The sequence below is a fragment of the Artemia sp. Qi Xiang Cuo genome, chromosome 10 (assembly GCF_049724085.1).
Source record: "Artemia sp. Qi Xiang Cuo chromosome 10, ASM4972408v1, whole genome shotgun sequence".
Classification (NCBI taxonomy): domain Eukaryota; kingdom Metazoa; phylum Arthropoda; class Branchiopoda; order Anostraca; family Artemiidae; genus Artemia; species Artemia sp. Qi Xiang Cuo.
Genome location: NC_142803.1, coordinates 68,531,532 through 68,550,676, shown reverse-complemented (window position 1 = coordinate 68,550,676; position 19,145 = coordinate 68,531,532). Strand labels below are relative to the sequence as shown.

Here is a 19,145-nt window from a genome sequence, read left to right as displayed (position 1 = left end):
TCCGATCTCAGGCCAATTTCAAAGACGCCCATCATTTCAAAAGTATTCGAAGATTTTATTTTACAGTGGCTACTAGCAGAAGTAGAACACAAAATCGATCCTATACAGTTCGGTTTTCTTCGAAGACACAGTACAACTCACTATCTGGTCAGATTACTTCATGATCTACTAGAGAACCTAGAAAATCCTGAGGCCCTTGCTGAAATAATTATTTCTGATTTCGTGAAAGATTTCGATCTGCTCGGTCATGAGACTGTGATCAATGAAGCCCGTGCTCTGGAAGTTTCGCAGTTTCTCTTATGTACCATTGCAAGTTTCCTTTCTGGTCGTCAACAGTGCGTACAACTCGAAAAAGGTAAAACATCCAACTTCCAAGACATAACGTGTAGAGCTGCCCAAGGGAGCAAGTTAGGTCCCATCTTACTTGTTATAGTCATCAACCTATTGATGAGGCAACAGAAACAGAGGTATAAATTTGCAGGTGATCTTTCGCTAAGCCTGCTGCACTTCCTGTCACAACCACCCAATCAGCTCATACCCCTTATTGCAGAGCTTCAACATCAAGCTGATCAAGTGAAGCTCCAGATAAGCGTCAAGAAAAGCTGTGTAATGCATGCCAACTTCCTGAAGAAGAAGAAAAAGAAGAACATAAATGAATCTGCACCTCTCTAAACAAAGAAATCAGTAAAAATACTTGGTATCACATTAAGTGATGATCTCTCGTTTGGAGATCACATCAGCCAGATCACAGCAAAGGCAGCTGGTTTTCTAAGATCCTTTGCAAATCTAACATGGTTAGGAATGACAGAGCAACTGCTTCTTTCGTGCTATAAAACCTAGGTAATGCCCGTAATGATGCATGGCTGTCCTGTCTGGCACCCATCACTTACAGAGAAACACAGAAATGAATTGGAAAAAATTAACAAGAGAGCCTGCAAAATAATTCTTAGGCCGAATTATAAAAACTATGAAAAAAGCTTGAGCCAACTCAAGCTCCCAACCCTGGAGGAAAGGAGGCATGAAATGCTGATAAACTTTGGAGCTGACATCCTGAAGTCCTAAACACACCGAGATATCCTTCCTCCGTTTACTTCAAAGACCCACACACACAAAACAAGGTTGGCAGCTCTGAAAAAGGGAAAAAAAACTGTTGGAATGCCCGCCTACACATTCGACGACAAGACATCTAAAATCATTTGTGCCCAACTACTTCAGATGTTACAACAATAGTGCCCTGAAGTATAGGTGATGCTTCATCATTTGTGTTTTTCTTGGTGTTGTGTCTTTTTGTACTTTTCTTTTTTTTGTGCTTAAATTGACGATACCCATGTTATTGCAATGTGATAAAGGGAACAAATAAAGATTATTATTATTATTATACAAAAAAGAAACAACAAGGAACAAACAATAGCACTCAACAGATTCAAATTATGTCTTCTGTACCTTAAAACCTTTCTCTATACAACTTTCAACAGCAGGAATTATATTTAAGGAAGAAGCCTCCAAAATACCTGGGAGCGGCGGAACATCCCCCCTCACCCCCCCCCCCCCAAAAAAAAAAATCCTAAATTCTCAAAACTTTGATACAACCATATGATACTATACTATCCATACTATATGACAACGGAAGTAAAATATAAAAACAAAGAAATTTGACCAACCCGTCTTTAAGTAGCCAATGGCTTTTTGGAACAGCTCTGGATCTGCTTGCTTAGTGGAATCCAAGTACTGTAATAAGTACACAATCGGCGTAAAAATTATCATGTTTTGCTCGCCACAGCCGGTTGGAAGCCTTACCAAACTGGACAATCCCTGTTGAATGCAAAAACATTAGAATGAGTGAATACTTTACTCCAAAATAACTATTCACAAGCTCACATGGCAGAATTTCTATTTTCTCTAAATCGTAGTAGGCTCCTCACGCGTAACCTAGTAAAGAAATAGTCCTAGTCCATAGTAACCAAAAATTGAAAAATATTTTCGAAAAAAAACTGTCAAGTGAGTAAGAATCGCTATTTGAAGCTGATTTAGGATTGATAATTTTCAAGTGATAGCACTAAAACTGGTCACAATTTTTGACAAAAAGTGCATTTCCTTGGTAGTATAGCCATTATTGAAAGGTGGTTTGTTCTTTACGTGAGTCTTGTTCAATTTATTTATTATTTAACTAGTAAGAAGATTTTACCGGTTTTTTAATTCTTAGTTAACTTCGGACGTTTTTTTTTAAAAAAAGATTCGTGATTAACTAAAAAGTTGACTACAAAACTACTATTAAAAATTCTTCACTCTTAAAAATCTACAAAGAATTTATGGCAAGAAATTCAAACTCAACACCCCATGCTTGTCTCCAGGGTAAAGGGCTTGCATGGTAAAATTAGACTCTTGCAAAATATGATGATTCATTTATTATTTCCCAAATTGAATGATGCAGCTTTTTATTAAAATTGCTCACTCAGAGGCTGCAATATTAATGCTGAAGTTTAATTTTCTTCTTGTAAAACGAAACAAGAGGTGTAAAATGTTCACAAAACAGTGGATTTCTTATTAGCCTAGATGATTTCGATCTACTTCATCGTTTTGACTGTTTCAGGCCTCACCTTCTTGAACCTGGGGGTATGTTCCTAATTTCTTGTACGGCTCAGGTTGTTGCAACTTTGAATTTTCTGCCAAACTTCCCGTTCATTTGCAAAAACCTGGTGAACTTTTCTAGTTCACTTTCTGGCAAATAAAACATAAAAGCGAAGAAATTAGACTTGTTAGTTAACTAACTTTCGATAAATCGAACGCAACTTGGGTTCTTGTTAGAATTGATATCGTCCTTCTTTGTTGTTTTGACTGTTTTAGGCCTCACCTTCTTGAACCTGGGGGTCTGTTCCTAATTTCTTGTACGGCTCACGTTATTGCAACTTCAAATTTTCTGCCAAACTATTCGTTCTATTTGTAAAAGTCTGGTCAATGGCTACATAAAATATTGTCATACTGTACAAATTCAAGTCTGATATTCAAGCAGAATAATTTAGACAGTACTGCCAGTAACATTAACCCTAGGTTCACAAACAAGCAAAATACACTATTGTCACAATTTAATTACCAAATATAAGAATTTTAGTTGCTTCGTCAATCAATTTATCAAGATAGAAAAATTCAACCTATATCAGGCAATCGAGCTACTTTTCCACCAATTTTTAAAACACAACAGCAACGATTGAAGACGAAGTTATTATTGAAGATGGTTTGACTGAGAAGCCAATTATAGCTGTCCAGCTCATCAAAACTATTGATTGAAAAAGGGAAAACGGACACAAAATGCAATTTTGATCCTGAAAGCATGGCTGTTAAAGATCATCCGTGAACCATTTCAAACACGTACTTGCAGAATTGAATGTTTTGCCAATAAATGTTGGGCGACTTGATAATCCTGTGTGAACAAAATATCGTCTGTCGCAGTGTTTTTTTTTCTGTGAAAACCAAGGGTTAGGAGAATGAAAGTAAAACAAAATAAAGAGAGATTACATTTTATTTCCCGCTATTGCTAGTCCCACTATTTCCCACTTTTACTACTTGACAAATGAGAATATAGAATATTTCTTATATTTTAGACATATTTGATATATGCTTAGATAACGATGCAGATTTCTAGATATTATATGTACATTTGCCCATTATGAAAAAGACGGGAAGGGGCTGTAGCCCACTCTCCATCCGCTCCTGCTCTATTCATCCTGCTCTACTCAACATACAGTTTAGGAGTCAGCAAAAGGAGGATGATTGATAGTGAGAAAAGATAGCTTGTAAGATAGGTAACATATAAGATAGAACATAAGAAAGAGTGAGATAACACTTTATGAAGAGACGGCCTATGACAGGCGAATAAAGACGAATTCACAGACCAGGCGTGAGGGTGAAGAAGAAAAAGGTTGAAGCAGAAACATAAAGAAATACAAAGAGAAGTAAAAACAACTGAGAGAAATTACTGCCAAGTGATAACAAACAAAAAGTCTTAGGTTAAAGAGGTATTTTGCAGTGTTGCAAAATGAATAATAGAAAAATTTGCATGAAATTTGCGGAATAATACAGTTTTAGGCTGGAAAATGCTATAAAGTGTAAAGAAACTGGGTATGGAATAGTTCCAGAACTAAGGACATAGCTTATGAGATGGAGCACACATGGAATATTGTAATTGATGAGACATTTTGTTACGTTTTTTTCAGGGAAAGACGCGAAGTCTTAGAATAGAATAGAATAAGGCTTTATTCTTAAAACTTTTAACAAGCGATAAATCGCCGAATATAAGTACATGTCATAAAAAAAAAAAGAAAAAAAGTAAAAAACAACCATCACAAGCACTTCAATGAAATGAGGATCAGGGACACCAAAACATTAAGAAATAAACAAAGACAAACTAAAGACAAATAGAAATTAAACATTTAAGAAAAACATTAAAGTAGCTAAAATAATGTCACATCAAACAGGTCATACATTAAAGGTAAAAATTTAGTCATAAAACGGCCTATAATAAAATAAGTCATATATATATAATAAAAAAAATCAATAAGAGGTATTGGAGGTGTTAAGGATTTGAGTGAAGGTTGGTATAAAGTTATCTAAATATCTTTTCGTTTTAGTCTTTATAGGTTCTAGAATGGGTATATTCTAAATGCGTATCTTGTGCACAAATGGGTATACCTGTGAACGAATCTTATTTCGTGCACAGGTTTAGCTACCCAGAATACACTAGAGCCCCGTAAAGCATTAAGGTCGTTTCTAGATTGGGTTTAAGGCAAATGGTGCCCCAAAACAGAGCAAATTAGTAGAATGGGATAAAAAAAGTATTTTTAAAAATGCATTACTCGGTGTTCCAAGAACACCAGCAGAAAGCAGCATTATATGTTCTTATATGTTCTTATATGTTTATATGTTCTTATATGTTTTTATATGTTCTTATATGTTTTTATATGTTTTTATATGTTCTTATTGTGTAGCATTATATCATTATATGTTCCGTTTGACGCAAAAGCGGTACCTCAGCACATATCAATAGAATGGTAGCAAGAAGTAGGCTGAATGTTTATTCGACCCCAAATTGTAAATTCTTACACCAAAATTGATGGGGAAAATCAGACCTCAGGGTCATATGTCAGTCCTTCGACAGCCTACTGGGCTACCATAGCCTCATTTGGCTACAGATATAAATTTAAAGATAATTATCTGAATTGACACAATTAAAACGTCCAAATACATCTCTGGAGGCTGGATAAAGAGTGCAGACCAAGACTCCCAAATTCTATAAACAGCCCGTAAAAAATACGGCCCCATAAATATATTAACAGAAGGGCATAAGCATTGTATCTTGTTGACACCAGAGTCATACACAGGTTTTCAATCTGTATGATTGAAACCTGTGATTTGTGACTGTGCAGACAGGTGTGTGTGAGTGTGCCCACACTACATCTAGCTCCTTCCACGCCTGATCAAAGCACAATACCCCCTTTGTTGAATTATTTTGATCAGAAGTGGCATTTAATGATTTTGTGGTTATCTTTTATAGCTATAAGACAAATTGTGCAATTTAGAGGTTAAAAATCACACACATCCTACAGTTTTCACAAATAAAGGGCATTTCAAACCTTGCTGAAATTAGAATTATATAGAAAATTTGAACGTACTATTGGAGGGCTCTGCAGAGCGTCGTTGGGCGCGTATCCCTTCTAAATATATGAAGAAATATGTTTAAAAAATTTAGAGGATCTGTAATAAAGAATAGTGGCTTAAGCTAAGATTTTACCATTCTTATTTGAAAACCATAGAGAAAACCACTTATTTGAAAATTCTACTTATGACTATTCCAAATGACGAAGCATGACGAAGCTTGAATGTTTCTCATTAGCAGGGGCGTAGTTTGCTGTGGGGCAGGGGGGCAACTGCCCCTCCCAGACCTCGGTTTGCCCTACCCCCACCCCAAAACCTGAGTCCCCCCCAGGTGAAATTTAATTTCTTCAAAAATATTGTCAAAACTAACATAAGCCTGCATAACTCAAGGATCAACAGAAACAGGTCAGTTTTCTTTAAAACATATTTACTTTTATAGTACTTTGAAGTATCTTCACAGTAATTTTATAGTACTCTATAGTACTTTCATGGTTTTTCAGTTTTTACGTTCATTTTCACTTTATATGGGAAAATTGGCGTCAACATTGCTCCCCGCCCCCAGGATTTTGACGAAATTACGCCGCTGCTCATTAGTTAAAAGAAATCCATTGTGTAAAAGTATATACCTTTGAAAGGTTACACGCCAAATAGATCTTGTCACTCATTGTCAAGCCTTGGAAAATATGTAGGACATATTTACTGTCTTGGGATCTAAACTCGGCGAAGCTACTTCCGGCTACAGCTGGGTGCAAAAAAAAAACCGATGAACAAAGCCAGGTGCCCAAATCTTAGGAAAACCCTTGAAATTCCTCCAAATTGAAGTCGAAACTTCCCTTAGTTCAGGCCTATTGTTATCGCAAATATATTCATCCTACATATATGATAATATGTTGTTTTATTGTGTATGAATTATTTATGTAAGTTTTTTTTTCTTCGGTACACGGTTTCACCGTTCTGCTTATTATTGAATATACTTGTTTTTTTTTGTTTTTTTTGTTTTGTTTTTTTTCTTATATTTTTTTATTTTTTGCTAGTAGCACACCCTTGCAAGCGAAGCTTTTGGTGTGCTACCGATTGATTTTGTTTCTGTTTTTTTTTTACAATAAATTGTTATTACTATTATAGGTATTATTTGATTATAAGCTCTCCTTCTGGAGTACCATATTAAAAGTGTAAGTTTCTAAGTGAAATTAACTTCTATGTTGGAGGTGCTTCTTCTTTTCTTATCTACTATTCAGTCTCAGGGTTTATGTCCTACTTTAAAAGTTAAGCAATAGTGTAAGACGTCCCCGCTATCCCCCGCTACCACTTGGGGTTCAGCCAAGCTACCCAAGAGGATATAAGACGGCCCAAAAAAGTGGCAAGGAGCTCACAGGTCAATAATAACAGCAATAAGTTTGATATACTGATCATTATTCAAATTATTCCTTACAGAGGAGTAACCGTCCTACGGAGGAAGGATTAAAGATTGTCAAATATTTTCCTAGTCGGCCTACCGTCTAAGCCCAAACAAAAAGCAGGTCGTCCCAGATTGGGACGGAAAAATGTCGTAAGGAAAGATCTAAGGGAAACGGAAACTTCTTGGGAGGGTGTAATGAGTGAGGTTTTGAATTGATTGAGATCAAGGAAGAGTAATAGTAGTTGTGTTGGCCTCAAGCAGCTTGGTGCTGCAATAAGTTGTTAGTAGTAGTAGTAGTAGTAGAGAAGTAGAGCAGTATCTTAGGGGTTGCAGCGGGTTTATTAGGGGTTTAGAGCAGTATCTTAGGGGTTGCAGCGGGTTTTTTAGGGGTTTAGAGCAGTATCTTAGGGGTTGCAGCTGGTTTCTTAGGGGTTTAGAGCAGTATCTTAGGGGTTGCAGCGGGTTTCTTAGGGGTTTAGAGCAGTATCTTAGGGGTTGCAGCGGGTTTCTTAGGGGTTTAGAGCAGTATCTTAGGGGTTGCAGCGGGTTTCTTAGGGGTTTAGAGCAGTATCTTAGGGGTTTCAAATATATTAAAAAAAAGCCAAATGCCTCAATAACTACTTACATCAATAGATGGTCCCATAATATCTCCAACAATGTTCATCCATGCTCTGGCAGAACCTTCAATAACATTTTCAGGTAGTTCTAAATTCCAAATTGTCACATTGTCATCCTCAAAAGCTGAAATAAATTATTTTACCCATTTAGATAAGAATGACACATATATGTTACCAGATAGTTGCAAACCCATTTAAGCGAGAAAAAAATGTATCAAAGGTATAATTTTTTAATGAAAATCACTTCAAAAAACCACGCTAATTTGACTAATTCAATGCGAAACAGCCTTACAAATGGAACAAATGCACCCCATCTGCCATCTGCCATCTACCAAATGGTACAAATGCACCCCATCTACCATTTCTGATAACAACACAAAAAAAGCAATTGGACAAAAAAAACCTAGATACAGAATGATAAATTCGTTGAAAAGCTTATTATATTTAAGGTCATCAGGAAATTTCCTATCTTGTTTTAAAGTATCTAAATTCTTCAACCAATTCTTCAATTGGTTGCAATCAATTCTTTAATTGGTTGCAAAATAACATACTTTCATAAGAGGATTAGAAACATACGACCAGTTACAACCAGTCACTTTCTGTTTCATCTATTTTATAAATTTTGGATTTTTATACTTTTTGCCCTGAAGACGGCAGAAAGGAGGATTCAGCCTTTTTGTTGTTGTTGTTTTTGAGCTTTTACTTGCTGAAGTTGCTTTTTTATTTATCTTTTTTTATTTTCTTACGTCAACTTCAACCAGGGCAGTCTTAGAAGTTATTTTTGACGTCATCAAGATCAGTGTTTTGTATTCATTTTCAACTAACATTTAATAAAGTTAAAGCACCAGTCTCATGATAGAAAAAAGAAAAAATCATCCTCTAATGCCTTGGCTTACCAATTTCGGCCGATCAAAATCGTGTGTTTTTCTTCTTATATTTTTAGCTTTTTTTGTCAGTTTTTAAAGCATGTTTCTTCTTCTTAAACTGGTGCCCACTACTACATATACTACATAAAAATTAAATTCTTAATTTTGAATATTTTTTAAGACGTTCATGGTTGTGTATGTTTCAACTCAATCTATTTAATAATCAAATTTCTTTTTCAGTGCATATGGTACATTCAGACAGTAGGACCACGAAGATCTATCAACAGTTTACAGAGGAAGCATAAACCTTAAGAAACATATGCACACTAAAACACACTTGGTAAAAGATTTATTTTTAGCCAGATACAAATAAAAATAAAAAGGGGTATAGAAATAAATAGACTTAATATCTATATTTTGGATTACACACTAGGCTGCTCCTAGGGTAGTGCCTTGGATGAAATTTCCTATTCTTCTCTATAATCAATATATTTAAATATATTAATAAAACATAAATTAATATAAATCTCCTGGGATCAGTAAGGCCAATCAAATTGGCCTTAATTATCGGACAATTAAAACATAAGCCAGTTCCTAAGAACGTCAAACCAAACCTCAATAAGCTAATAAGTTGCAACACATGACAATATTATCTTATTTAAAAAAAACAACATTTTCTCTTATAATTTTCCTAAATTCTATTATAATTGAAGAGTATATTCTGTTTTTTTTTGCTCTTATGTCTATTCAGGCACTGATGTCTTGCCACCTGTTCTTGACGTGGTCAGCTTCAGGCGGTTTTTGGATTTCCAAATGACATTAACAAAGTTAAAGCAATAAAAAATTAAATAAAGCACATTATGTTTCTGTCCTATGGCAGAGGCATAATAAATAATCAGCCTCTAATCCCTTGGTTTGCTAATTTATATTTTTTTGTTTGTCAATTAAAATCCGTCTAAGCCCTAGTTACTGGCCAGTCAAAACATAAGCCAATTCCTAAGATAACAATTAATCAGCATCCTACCGAACCTCAGTAAGCAGGTAAATTACAACACGAGTCAATCTTTTAAATCTATAAATTCATAATTATTATCATTGTGTTTATCTTATTCACCACAATAGTGAGGAAGAAGAGACTGCTTTCTACATCTGACAAAAAAAGAAACAGTAAAATAAATACATTTCAGGTATACTTAATTGTAAATTGCAACTTTTTCTTTCAGTATCTTAATGGAAAGTTTCACGTTTATTCTGGATTTTTTTTTCCTGTGAATACAGATATTTGATTTTGATGATATCTGCAAACCTGTTTTTCTGAATAGTCAAGGTTGCCAGGTGTTGTATACTTTCTGCAGAACTACAATCAATCTTCATTTCATACGCTCTTCCTGGTACTTTTTTTCCAATTTCGCTAGTCAAAACCTTTATAAAAAAAAGGTCATACTAACTTTTTGGACAGAGCATTCCAGCAAATGTTTTCTCAACTGGAAGACCTTCTGGGATAACCAACAGAGGTTTGACAACAGTGTCTCTAAAAAGAAATAGAATTCAAAATATATAAGCTTTTTTCATATTCCCTATATTCGGAATATTTTAATGTGTTCTTTTCGAGTTTTACACCTTCCTAATATAGTGTAAAATGAAATGTGGAATTAAATAATGATTATTATTATGGAGCTCAAGATATAACGCTTAAAATGAAGAAGTACGTTCGATGAATTTTCATGCTAGAATTATTCAAAATACCACAATCAGAATCAAACAGAAATTTTAATTAACAGAGCTTGTTCCTTTTAGGAAGAAGCTAGTTCCTTCTAGGCAATATTCCTTCTAGGTAATATTCCTTCTAGCTCCTTCTAGGCAATATTCATCAGTAAATGTTACCGATAAATTTCTATTTCCTCCCACAAATCCTCTATTTCCTCTATTTACAAATCCCTCTATTTCCTCTATTTACAAATCCCTCTATTTCCTCTATTTACAAATCCCTCTATTCCCTCTATTTACAAATCCCTCTATTTCCTTCCAAAATCCTCCCACAGTCATTGTATGTTTCTTCTTCCCATTACTTGTTTCAGAATTTCACTAAAAATGCAAGAATACTCTCCGCCAATTAGGAATAAGGGCTAGTATTAAAAAGGATAGGCCACTTTTTAGGGGTACGCCACACAGGCTAAAAGAATTGTGCTTTTAGGCCACTCATCTAGGGCAAAATGAAAAGTATATTTACCCTTAATAGGGTGGTAAGATGTAATAAGGAAATAGAATTTGTAAATATTTCGTTGTTCATATTATTGACTTACGAATAACGTGAACATATCACTAGATGTCATTTTTTATGCTCTTTCTGAATATGATATACGGTTCTCTCGCAAATTCAAATTTAATCTCTTTTAGGACCCTTGAAAATAAAAATATCATTCTAATTTTTTGGATATAGACCTAAAAATGGGTTATATTATTTGTTTAAAACTATTTCATTGTATATTCATTTTGTAAAAGTTGTATAATTCACTAACATTGATTTGTCAAGTTAAAGTTGAATAAAAAAAACGTTCAAAACAATTCCGCCATATTTTCTTCTTATTCTGTTAGGCCGCTTAAAAACTGCCGTTTCACCTATATGTCGAAAAATATCAAAGCCGACAGAAAAAACATGGCGGATAGAAAAACGGAGAAATTGTTTTGGAATTTTTTATCCAGCTTAACCGTGATAAATCTATGCTTTTTAAATTTAAAAAATGGATTTATGATCAAATGGTAAGTTTGAAACCGACGTTTTAATCCTTTTTTATTATACCAAAAACCAGACATGTTTTGGTCATTTTCAAGGGTTCAAAAAAGGTTTAAATTTGAATTTGCGAGAGAAGCAATTATTATATTCAGAAAGAGCATAAACAATAGCATTTAGTGGTATGTTCACTTTATTCGTAACTCAGTAAAATGACCAGCGAAATATTTACCATAGTATTAAATCAATTAAATAAAATAAATTCAAAAGGTGAGGCGGGAGGAAGGGAAGAGAAGGCCAGTATTTGGGTAAAAAAAAATTAGTTTAAACCTGCCCCCCCCCCTCAACATATTTAGACGAACAGAGCTAATAACAATTAGATGCATGTACTTTAAAAGAAGTGGGGAGGGATCTGATAGGATAGGGCTAAAAATTCTTTCTTTTTTGGCATTTTTGTTTTTGCTTTTTTTTAAATAAATCGCTTCTGGCGGTCAATGTATTTGTTCATTCAATGTAAATAAAACCCATGTTAAGTTGAAAATCACTAAGTTAAATATAACTAATAAAATAAATTATGATTTTTTTTACTCCCAAATTTTATCTTATTTCTCATGTCCCCTCCGAAAATTTTAATATATTTTATTTACCAAAATTATCAAATAAATCAATTAAATTAAATCAAAATTTTATAGGAGGGGGCAAATATTGAAACTTTAAATGGACAAGGGGGGAGAAGGAATATGCGCAGCTGTGCAAGACGGCATGACACTGCAGTGAATTTCTAGCAGTAGCAGTAATAGCTGTATGTTGGTATGTTTAGTATGTATAGTAAATATCTTTTTAACTTTTTTTTTTAATATTGACGCGCTCGTTATTATTTCTGGCCTTAGCGACCTGAATACTCATTTTAAAAAAAAAGAAAATTTAATGTAAAGTGAATATTTATTTGAAACCTATTATAGAAGTTGAGATTACGTTTACATGATGAAAAAAAATCCCTTAGGCAACTAAGATTGAAAATACTATCCTACTTAAAATGCTCAAGAGACTTGCAGGTTTATTTTTTCAAAGAGGGTTCCTTTCCAGTTATTTTCAGTTACTTCAGTTGTTCAGTTGTTCAACAACTCCTTTTCAGTTGTTCAGTTGCATGAATACTGAAAATGTTACTTAGGATGTACAATATGCTAGCATCATTTTGTCTACAGAAAATAGGCTCGTTTCAGTTGTTTTCATTTAAAAACAAGTGAAAGGTTGAATAAGCGTTTTTTTTTTTTTTTTTTTTTTTTTTTTTTTTTTTACAGCATCTTTCCAGTTTAACTGGAATATTAACAATTTCACTAATGAACAAATACGACGTATCTAGGTACAAATATCAACTCCAAGGTGTGATCATCGAATTTTGATATTTAACTTCAAACAGGCAAACTTAAGGCCTATTCTAATAGGCAGCGTAATAGAGCAATTTAGCTTCAATGTATTACTTTTTCTTCCCAGGCCACTTCGTATGGAACGAGTAGTCGCAGGAACTTCGGAGGGGACTCATTCGATTAAAACTTCTACTGCCATTTTTGAGAGTCAAAAGTGATTGGAAGGATTCCAGCCCCCTCCCACGCGCTTTTAGCTACCCCCCTTAAAAAATCCCATCAAAATTTTCAGATAGCCATTTTGTTCAAAACAGTCAGAAAGTATTAATAGCTGAGCCTCCGAGGATGATTTGACCACCCCATGTCAAATTGCCGAGTGTTTACACATAGGAGCTAAGTCAAAACACTAAGGCATGTTGGTTGTGAGGTGTATCTAGTTCGACTTTTTGAGGATACCAACTTGTGTGCCATTCACGCAAAGAGGGTCACCATCATGCCAAAAAATATTTTACTTGCCCGTCGTATCCGTGTCGAGAGAGCTTAAATGTGTATATATATATATATATATATATATATATATATATATATATATATATATATATGTGTGTGTGTGTGTGTATATATATATATATATATATATATATATATATATATATATATATATATATATATATATATATATATATATATATATATATATATATATATATATATATATATATATATATATATATATATATATATATATATATATATATATATATATATATATATATATATATATATATATATATATATATATATATATATATATATATATATATATATATATATATATATATATATATATATATATATATATATATATATATATATATATATATATATATATATATATATATATATATATATATATATATATATATATATAATATTACATAATAATAATATAATATTAAATAGTAATAAAATAATATTGAATTATATAATAATATAATATAATAATATAATAAATTAATAAATAATATAATTTAACAAATAAATTAATACTTTACATACTTTTCTTTGAAAAACTACTGAAGGGGAAAACGGTTGTTCTAATTCAAGTTTGTTTCACTCCTTACTTAAAGCGTCATTTAAATGCATTCCTCACTTTCTAGTTTTATTAAGGAATCACAGTAACTTTATTTATCCAAAGATGAATAGGTAATAAGGGTCACAAGAATTCCACACCGTAAGAAGTTTCTACAAAAACTATAGAGAATAGATTTCACCTTGTCATTACAAGTAGGCTACTAGATATATCACGTATTACATCATTAGACATATTAGATGTCATAAGACTAGTTCATGTATTAGAAGCAATTGTATCAGAAGATTATTAGAAGAAACCAAGGCTTCGTCTTCTGTTTTAGTCTACGTATTAGCAAATATAATAGGAAGCCTTCATCTCTTTCCAAACCAATAGGCATTCTAAACGTGTAACTGGGTATTAAAATACCAATAACTTTTTTTTGCCTCAAGACCCATTTTAGATCTATTCATACGTGAAAACGTATGAATTCACGCATGACGTCTTTTTCGGTTGTCGTCATTTTCGGTTTGACGTCATTTTCGGATTTTTGCTTTGTATGATTTCAAAATTATGTAGTTTTTAGGGTACTGTCATATTCCGTCAGCGTTTCTACGTTGAACTGCAAATATAAATAATCACAACTAACTCGATAAATTCAATAATGCTTTTCATTTGTAAAAATTCAAATATTAAGAATGTTTTAATTCCCTAAGACAACTACACCTTAAAAAGAAAGGTGCATTCTATTAGGTTTTTTGGTTCCTTTTTTTTACATTTTTTTTCCCAACTTTTTTTCTTTTATTTTTAATTTGGTGCCCATTAATGCTAAAAACAACATAGCTGTAAATAAAGATTTTTTTTTCATTACAACTTTAATTCGAAGTTATCCCTCATTTTTGAACTATTTTATGAACTTTAAGATTAATAAGAAATCTAGAAGAGTGCTCAAATTTTGCGTTATTTGTTTTTTCAAATATAAAGCAAAATACTATTTAAGATAGGACTCCAAGATTGCTATAATTAATATATGTTCAATAGAACATCCAATAAATAAAAAGCATTTCTTCTATTTCACCCTATGGTTTTACTCTTTAACTTACCGTGTAGATGGAATCGTTTCAGGGCCACACTCAGCATCAAACAGTTCGTCAAGGAAGCCATCGACAGTTATGTTGACACTGCCTAGAACTTTTGGCTCAATTTTGAATGTGAATGTTGATTTGGACTGGCCTGAAACACATCTTGATGGCATTTCATTGCCTGACAGAACATTGTATTCATCACTTTCTCTTATTTTTAATGCTATCTGCAAAAAAATCATTTTATTAGATTGTTTAAATTTACTGTCAATTAATTTTTCCGATTAAACGTGCAGATGAGAGGGAATTGAATTAATATTTGGCTTAAATTAATCTGAAGATCCACTCTTCCTACGAAAACCTAAAAACTCAAAAGCTAAAATGTACCTATTTCGTATTTCAACCCCCCCCCCCTCTTCCTGAAAAACTCGTATGCTGAAATGCATGCTCTGACCTTTCCCCTGGGAGAAGCTGAGAAATAGTAGACTAACAAGCCTACCTATTTCACATTTCTAATCCCCTTTTCCAAAAAAAACGTCCAACCAATAGCCTAAGGGCCGAATGTTTATATACCTATGATATGAAAGCTATTCCTGTACTGCCCAGTTATTACTGTACGTGTAAATGCCATTATGTACATGTCAATATGTCATTATGTGCATTATGTACATTCTGTAACATGCCAGTCATTACTATGCATATCAATAAACCTTTCTTTTGGGCAATTAAAAAAAAAAAAAAAACAAAAAAAAAAACAAAAGTTCTTTAAACTGCAAGTAAGGAGCATCATTATAAATTAAAAGGAACAGAAATTGTTCAATATATGAGGAGGACTGTTTTCTCCTGAAACCTCCCTCTTTACGCTGAAGTCTTAAAGCTCTTTACAAATACTTTTCATTCGAATTAGACAGCCCTTGTGTTTGAGCCGTCTTTGTTAAAGAATTTTGACAAAAAGTCAAACTTTAGTGCAAAGCACGAAGGTTGGGGAAGGGAAAACCCCCATCCTGTTCGGAAAATTTTTTGTTCGTTTCAAGTTTTAATGTTGTTTCTTACTTTCAGCTGAAAAATGTTTTCTATTTAATTTCTGAGTGTGTTTCAGATCATGCAGGGAAATCCCTTTCCTCTACCTCCCATTTAAAATGTCTCCTGGAAAGTTTCCTCGCCTAAGAAAATTCTATCCGTGAAAAATACACCCCTCACAGATTTCCCTCCCCCCCACAAAAAAAAAAAAATAACAACAAAAACAAAAAAAAACAAACATTATATTTACCAATAACAAATGCTACATCTGAACAATGGGCAAATTGCCTAGCTTACAGCCCTTTCCCCAAAGACTCTAGGTTAGGGGGTCAAGTCATTTCTAAATGGATTACTAGAATCAAACGACCAAAATCTCAATATTTTGATCGGATTTAATTGGAGGGGAAAGGGTCGTGGGAGGGGGACTAGTTGCCTTACAATCTTTTTGGTCACTTAAAATTTGACTCACGATCAAAGGATTAAGTTCCAAACTGCTAAAAGACAAAACAAAGTTGGGCCTATTACCTGATTTCCAGGCCACCTACCCATCCACCCCCATCTCCAGGCCACCTACCCATCTCCTCCCTAAAAAGAAACTGTTTTATCCTTGTAACCCAAAGAGTAATCCCTGGAGGTTTCCACCCGACATCAATTAACACCCCCTTTGCCATGATAAAATCAATGCTTTAATGTAAATTAGTAATTTTCAATTCTTAAGGTCCTTGCCCCAGGGGTTGTGGAGCTTATTCCATCCCTGGGGACATAACAAAACGGCTATCTCAAAGGCCTTAACGGGCTATAAAGGGGACGACTAAAAGGGGTTCGGAAGGGGGCCTAGTTGTTCACCAATCAATGTGACATCCCCTCCCCCTACGGGGTTCCTACGATCACTCCTTATATACTAAGGAGCCAAAAAGAGAACAATAAAATATATAAAACATTGCAGGCTTATTACTTTTTACTTAGGTTGTGCTGCCTCCGATGAGCTGGATTAGTTCAACTGTTTAAAATTTGTAAATTGTAATTTGTAAAAGTTACAAATTCAATCCATTATTCCATAAGAACAAATTTTTTTTGTGCGTCAGTAAATATACATATATATCGTATAAAAATATAATATTTATCTATTCCATAATTTTTATGTTATTAGTATGAGCCTGGTTTATGACATTGACTGATAGATTGTAAGAAATTTCTTAAAATGAATCAAGTGAATTTGATACCTTTAAGGATCATCTTAAGGGGCCTTTTGTCTTTGAGAAAGTCAGCCGACGCTGAGGCTCGCAAAGTGGTTTTAAGGTACCGAATCCTCTTAATAAATGAAATGACTGCTGCTCGTAGTAGTAACAACGGAAGGCTGCACAAGATTTGCAAAGTGATTTTAAGGTACCGAATCCTCTTAATAAATGAAATGACTGCTGCTCGTAGTAGTAACAACGGAAGGCTGCACAAGATTTGCAAAGTGATTTTAAGGTACCGAATCCTCTTAATACATGAAATGACTGCTGATCGTAGTAGTAACAACGGAAGGCTGCACAAGATTTGCAAAGTGATTTTAAGGTACCGAATCCTCTTAATAAATGAAATGACTGCTGCTCGTAGTAGTAACAACGGAAAGCTGCACAAAATCATTTGAGGCCAATTCAGAAACATGCCAGTTTCTTTTTTAGCTGCATCTACTTCTATGGTCAGAACTTCTCGACTCAGAAGGCCTTGCAACAGGAAAGCTTACACTCCATTCTCTAAATTTTTTTGGAGCATTTTCTCAAAGTTTGCCCCAATTTGTTAAACGTGGCTGTATTCAAAGTTATGAATTTGATTTCGATTAGAAAATAAACATTTGTCGATACAATAGAATGCTAGACAATTGCAGAACATTACTATATGTGGGACTGTTGGAAGGTAGTACCCACAGGGAAATGGAGAGTTAACTTGTCAACAACAAAAAAACTTTTACACAAAATGAAAAATTTCGTTTATTTTTAATAGCTTAAATCAAACAGTTCGTGTTAACGAACTGTAAGTAAGGAGCAACCCGGCTCAATAGTAACCGAAACTCTAAAAAAAGAAAATTTTATACCAGTAGATAAATCAAAAGAATTGGATTTTTAAGCTGATTTCAAATATATAAGTTTCATCAAGTTTACTCATATCCATCAAAAGTCACGAGCCAGAAAAAATCTGCCTTATTTCCGGAAAAAGGTGTAAAAACCACCCATAAGTGATAGAATCTTAATGAAAATTTAATCATCAGATTCAGCGTATCAGAAAACCCTATTCTATCTGAAACCCCTATTCAGAAACCATCTATTCTATCAGAAAACCCTATAGAATCTTAATGAAAATTTAATCATCAGATTCAGCGTATCAGAAAACCCTATTCTATGGGTTTCAATCTCCTATCTCCAAAAACGTGGAATTTTGTATTTTTTGCCAGAAGAAAGATTACGACTGCGTTTTTTTTTTTCAGGGGTGATCGTAGCGATCCAGTGGTCCTAGGATGTCGCGAGAGGGCTCATTCGAACGGAAATTAAAAATTCTAGTGCCCTTTTGAGTGACCAAAAAATTCTAGTGCCCTTTTAAGTTGTCCTCTAGGGTCCTAGAGGACAACTAGGCCCTCTCACATGCTCATTTTTTCCCCGTCACCCGATCAAAGTTTTGACAGCCATTTTGTTCAGCATAGTCGAAAATCTTATAGCTTTGTCTTCGAGGATGACTTAATCCTCCACAGTCTCCGGGGGAAGGGCTGCAAGTTATGAACTTTGTCCATTGTTTGTATATAGTATTGGTTATTGGGAAGGTTACAGACGTTTTCAGGAGGATTTTTTTCTGGTCGGGGGGGGTCGGAGTAGGGGGTTACGTGGGAGGATATCTCCATGGAGGAGGTTTTCATGAGGGAAGGGAATTTCTATGAAGGGGGCGCCAGATTTCCCAACATTATTTAAAAAACGATCAGAAACTAAATTAAAAAAACAAGTTTTTTCAACTGAAAGTAAGGAGCAACATTAAAATTTAAAACGTACAGAAATGATTACGTATATGAGGGGGTTCGCTCTCTAATAGATGCTTCCCTCTTTATGCTAAAAGTTTTTTTAGTACTTTCAAAAAGTTAATCTATTTTAATTAAACGACCTTTGTGATTCAGGGGTCATTCTTAAGGAATCGGTACAAAATTTGAACTTTATCGCAAAGAGCGAGGTATTAACTAGAGGGCGAGCCCCCTCATATACGTAATAATTTCTGTTAAAAAAACTTGTTGTTTTTTTTTATTTAATTTCACAGAAAAGAACCAATCAGGTTTTGAGACCGGTTTTAAGAACCGGTCTCACCGGTTTTAAAACCGAT

General features: G+C 33.9%; 1 protein-coding gene across 2 annotated transcripts in view; it reads right to left on the bottom strand.

The window, feature by feature from the left end:
• Nucleotides 1-19,145, bottom strand: part of LOC148948091 (alpha-2-macroglobulin-like protein 1) — a 113,331-nt gene that overhangs the window by 40,183 nt on the left and 54,003 nt on the right. For both annotated transcript variants that reach the window (XM_089095693.1, XM_089095694.1), the window contains exons 11-14: nt 14,802-15,007; nt 9,980-10,062; nt 7,674-7,789; nt 1,662-1,812 (exon numbers count right to left, since the gene is read on the bottom strand). In XM_089095693.1, coding sequence (XP_088951819.1) covers nt 1,662-1,812; nt 7,674-7,789; nt 9,980-10,062; nt 14,802-15,007 — 556 coding nt within the window. The remainder of the gene's footprint in view (nt 1-1,661; nt 1,813-7,673; nt 7,790-9,979; nt 10,063-14,801; nt 15,008-19,145) is intronic.